The 5,485-nt window shown below is 40.4% G+C and overlaps 1 protein-coding gene across 1 annotated transcript in view; it reads left to right on the top strand.

Moving 5' to 3' along the window:
• Positions 1-5,069, top strand: part of LOC105624944 (flocculation protein FLO11) — a 7,982-nt gene extending 2,913 nt beyond the window's left edge. Inside the window, exons 2-10 of the mRNA XM_012206287.1 lie at positions 390-477; positions 685-827; positions 913-1,144; positions 1,255-1,430; positions 1,509-1,648; positions 1,729-1,941; positions 2,052-2,134; positions 2,284-4,770; positions 4,972-5,069. Of these exons, the coding sequence (XP_012061677.1) occupies positions 390-477; positions 685-827; positions 913-1,144; positions 1,255-1,430; positions 1,509-1,648; positions 1,729-1,941; positions 2,052-2,134; positions 2,284-4,770; positions 4,972-5,069 (3,660 nt within the window). The remainder of the gene's footprint in view (positions 1-389; positions 478-684; positions 828-912; positions 1,145-1,254; positions 1,431-1,508; positions 1,649-1,728; positions 1,942-2,051; positions 2,135-2,283; positions 4,771-4,971) is intronic.
• The last annotated feature ends 416 nt before the right edge of the window (positions 5,070-5,485 follow it).

Raw genomic sequence — 5,485 nt, 5'->3', positions numbered from 1 at the left:
AGTACGTACCCGCCTCCCACTTTCGTCGCCAACGACAGGCCAGACCTCTCTCTCTCTCACTCACTCACTCTCTCTCTCACACACACACACACACACACACACACATACACACACACATTCTTCTATTCAATTAATTCGTATCAGGAAAGTTCGATCCGACGTTTTTCTTTTTCCCACACTGTCTCTTTTCTTCTCTTTCCAAAAATCCATCGTGTACACCAAATAGAAATTCCTTATTCTTCTTGCCGTAAAGATCATTACATGTACAAAAATTGTAATCGTAAGATCTTAAGCAAATTGATCAATCACAAAATTGTGATCTCACATTTAAAAATTTTTGTAAGTGTGATGGTCTTTACTGTTTAACGATATTCTTATTTAATTTTTAGAAAAGGGATCGCGAGACGAGAATCGTATACAGAATGGAGGGAGACGATGGCCCTTCAGCCATCGGTAATAAACCCACTGTTATTAAAGGTAATCGTTACGTTGATTATTACATTTTTATGTATTCTCTATCATCTCATTTAGAAATCGTATTTGATTTGTTTTTTTTTGTGTTTCACCTTTTTCACACTTAAAGAGTTAAGGTGTGATTTTATTTTGCGGAAGATAACATAATAAATATTTCACACTTTAAATATCGCTTGTGCTTCGCTTTCAATTACTTTTCTACTTCACCAGCAGCGCAAGAAGAAATGGGACGATTAGATGTACTGGTATGTGGACAGTGTCATTCTGTCTTTCATTTTGTCGAAGAGTTTCAAGAACATCGCACAAAGGAGGGTGCCTGCTCCAAAACGTCACGTATTCGTGACACCAATGATGTTTGTATCTCTAGATATGTATACAGCACATATTACACAGATTGTAAAAAATTGCTTATTTGAAATGTTCCTTTGATATTTTTAGAATGGACAAAAAGCACAAGTATGGGCATTTCTATTATGGAAGGATACACAAGTCCAAGACAGTTCAGACAAGGAGGCATCTAACGCGTGGACATTGTACCAGAAATGGTGTAAGATGGATACGAAAGTGAAGGAGGCTTGGGTCACAGCAGGAAAAACTATACAAACCTTTACAAAAATTAGTAACGCAAAGATGCAGGATACTCTGATGCAATCAAATACCAATGTTGAAGGTGACTGGTTTTTTCTTTTTTTTTCTTTTTTATAAATAAAAACTTGTAGAACATAAAACAAAATATTACTTTTATTCTCAAGATTAACCTTGATATTGGCTGTTTCACAGGTGCCAAACCGATAATAGTTCGTAAAGTTGTCAGAAATGGACAACCGGAAGAAACAGGCGAAGCTAAAAAAGATTCTGCGAAATCACTGGAAACAAAAACGCAAAAGATTGAATCTATGGAAATTGAAGTAGACAAGAAGGAAAAACCAAGACTGAAACCATCGATCAAACCCAAAGTATTACACTAGTTGATTGACTTGTTTAACAAAGTACATGTTCAGAATCTGCTTTTATTTATTTTAATATTTTTGTAGATCAAGTCTGGCAAAGCAACTACCGAAGAAGATGCAAACTTAAGTAACGAAGAATATATTGTCGATAAAATACTAGCTAAACGTTTTAATACTAAAAAGAGATGCTCGGAATATTTAATCAAATGGGAAGGCTATCCACAGTGGGTATTTTGTATTAATCGTATGTACTTTTTTTCTTTTTCTAATAATTCTAACAGTCTGAAATATTTCAAATTTATAGTGAAAACAATACATGGGAATCTGCAGAGGCTGTAGCAGCTTGCAAAAGTTTATTGGACGAATTTGAGCGGAGTCTCGCCAAGCAAAAGGAGTCTAAAGCAGCGCAACAGCATGCTAATACAAAAGTCGTCGGACGTGTGAGTTTGCCGTTGCAAAAATCAGTGATAAAAGCTGAGACTAGTCAGCCTGGACCAAGTACTGCGGCTCAAGTAGGGTGAGCAATTTGGCTAGTTTTTAATTAAAAAGTGTAATTACAAAACATTTTTATATTTTTATAAATCACTGATGTTCAATGCGAATTTGCTAATTGTTGCGTATACGTAGACGCCCGATGCGGTCTAGTAAATCAAAAGCGATGGATCAAGTCAAGCAATGGTGTGGTTCGATGAAAGATGAAGAGAATGAACGTATGTATTTAAATTACTTGTGCACGTGACAGATAGTTAATTTTGCAATCGACATATTTAATATATTAAACGTGTATTAAATAACATATTGAATGACATATTAAATATACGCTATTTGAATTAATAAATTTGTACGTGTAAATTTGTAGTGTTAGGTAAAAGGAGGATCGATGATTCGGAGAGCGATTCGGAAGAAGGAGGGAGCAGTGCCGCAAAGAGAACGAAAGGTGACACAGGCAGTGATGACGAATGGACTGGGGAATCTGAAGACGAAAGACTATTAGGCCGTAGCGACGTGATCCAACGTGCATTCAATCGCGCTAATGCGCAGTCAAATGGATCCAACAGAACCTCGGTTTCATCCACTGATCTGGCAACGTCATTAGGATTGCAATCTCCAGATGGAGCGAAATCTAGCCAACCGCCTGTTTTAGTGGCTAGTGCCAAGGGAGTCGTTAAAGTCGATCCCAAACAAATGCCGAATTTGGCTTCCGGTCTCTACGTTATGTCGCGAAAAGATGGTATCATCAAATTGAATTCATCTCCCAGTGGGAAACTAGCGGTTAAAGGATCTTCGACGCAAGGTGTTGTAATGGTTCAAAATCGAGATAATACAAACGTAATAAAAAAACAAGTAATCTCGACGTCGCAGTCCAATTCGATGACTCCTGTGAAAGTCGTTTCGAAAATGGATGGAAGCCAAGTGGTAACGCAGATGAAGGTGGTCACCAAGGCCGTTACACCGAAAATGAGTAACGTGCAGAAGAGCGAGCCTATAAAGATACAGCCGAAACCGGATCCGTCGCAATTACAACAGATACATGTTGTGGCTGCAGTGCCAACACCGATAACTTTGCAACCAAGAATACCTACAGGTGTAAGATCTACCCCTGTCACGCCTCAGCGAACGGTAGATGGTCGTCCTTTGCTACCTAGACCGTCATTACGTCCGACAGCAACAACGAGCGTTCTTGGTACAATTCGTACGCCCGTCAGAGCACCTGCACCGAGACAGATTCAAGCGCAAGTGACGCGTCCAGTGTTGCAAAAGCGTACGACGACGGTCGTAAGTACGCAACAGACCGTTTCACCGGTTGTCACAGTGACCGGCACGGTTACACAAATTAGGCCAAAATTCACTGTACTCACAACATCTCCACAGTCCAAACAGGTAATCAAAACTGGTACCAATCCAGTACAATCACAACAACCACCAACACCATCATCACAACAAACAAAACAATCTTCGAAGACACCAATAGGTAAGGCACAATCATCATTATTATCTCCGCAACAAAAGTTATTAATGGTAAAGAGAAAGGCCCAAGAAGCAGCAGGCATAAAACCAGGTGGTCGTGGACTTTTGGCAGGTGCTCGTACCGTTGCGGGACGAGGTAGAGCGAAAATAAGTACCGAAACGCCTTCGATAGGTCAGACAGGAACCAAGCCTCCGAAGGAAAGCAAATTAGCGGAAGGTGATGGACTTCACATGGAATTTCACGAAGTTGGTTCGGAAGAGAGTAGTAGTGAAGATGAATCGGATCTTCCCCCTGCTCCCGAGCCGGATGCTATTACGGCTCCAGAGCCTGACAGTCCACCGCGTCCATTTACATTATGCCCTCTCACGGGACGCATAATTGGTCCAGATGGTGAACCGATTGAACAACCAGATGAACCTGAAACCAGTGAAGTAATAACAAATTCGGCTATAACAAAAACGGTCACTAACACGTCCGAAACTACGTCAGCAGATCTAGCCACGACTGTCGTCGCCAACGCCAATACCAGTACTATCACTCCTACACCCACTACAACCACGACCACCGTTACTGCAGCTGCCTCTACCAATGCCACCGCCGAATTGGTCTTACCTTCTCTTGACTCGCTCACCGAAAGCGGTGGTATTATGAGAGTAGAGATGAGTCCAGGTGGAACGACCGGCACCATTGTCCAAGACAGTGAAACAGCACAGATTAATCTGTCAAATGTAACGATATCTGCGCCAGATTTACCTTGCTTGGACGATACCGCTTCTACAGTAGTAGTGACCGCCGCTCCACAGCCTGTGTCCACAGCAACATCTTTGACAGAGACCGTCATTTCTAGTTCCGCTGAAACATCCATTACTACGGTATTGTCGACAGTTCCGGCGACATCTACCGTTACTATGTCAGTGACAACGGCGGATGTCAAGGCTGGGGAAAAGATACCGGAGGAGAAAAAAATAACGACGAATGATGCATCCAATCTAGTTACTATAGCCGAACATGGCGTCGTCTATCAAGTCGCGAGCCAAGCCGAGGATGGACAGACCCTCCTTGTGACGCATGGCGCCGATGGTGAGCAGCAATGTGTATATGTCACTACCGAGCAACAAGGAGATGACGGATCAGTCTTGACGTTGGATCATGCGGTAGCTGAGGCTGTAGCGCAGTTGATCCCCGATCAAGTAAATCTCACGCCCCAGTTTTATGTAAAGGAAGATGGAGCAGAACCAACGGAAAATTCAATGGTTATGTCTATAATGGATAACACAAATGCATCCGATGTAAGTGGAAACCAAGAAGACAACGATGGACATAACGAAGGACAGTCCGTTATAGCTCAGGTGGTGCAAGCTGAAGAACCCACTCCAGGTAATAATAATAATAATGTTCACTTGGTTGCGTTCTTTGTATTTTCAAGTAAAGATTCTGAAATTTTTGTTCACATTGCTCCTAATGTGAAATATAAACAGTGTATACTGGTAATGACAAAATTATCGAAACTTCTTGTATATAGAAAGAAAGAAATATTTAATATTTTCATCCAATCTCTGATTTTTTTTCCCCTTTTAGGAGGAACTAGAAGGGTAGTGCTGTTGTTACCGGACGGAAATTTAATGATGACCGAAGTGGATGAGGATCAGTACGCTGCTTTGGAACTTGATAAGTGAAACCGGATATCATTTTGCGCATATGCTAATAAAATACCATGCCAATGCATCGAGTTGCATGTACGCGCATATTGTACGTTTAAAACGTGATCGTGAATTGTATATATGTAAAAACGTTCAACGTTCGTACAATTGCACGTTAATGACGTCTTAATATTCAATGACTAGACTAAATGTTGTAAGACGGAGAAATAGCTGGTATACTGTAAAAAAATCAGCACACACCAAGAAAAAGTTAAATTTTTAGATTAAACAAAAAAGAAATATGTTTATACATATTACTACATACTACATACATACATACATACATACATACATACATACATACATACATACATACATACATACATACATACATACATACATACATACATACATACATACATACATACATACATACATACATACATACATAC

Source organism: Atta cephalotes, assembly GCF_000143395.1.
Source record: "Atta cephalotes unplaced genomic scaffold scaffold00097, whole genome shotgun sequence".
Classification (NCBI taxonomy): domain Eukaryota; kingdom Metazoa; phylum Arthropoda; class Insecta; order Hymenoptera; family Formicidae; genus Atta; species Atta cephalotes.
This window is presented reverse-complemented; position numbering and strand designations above follow the sequence as displayed.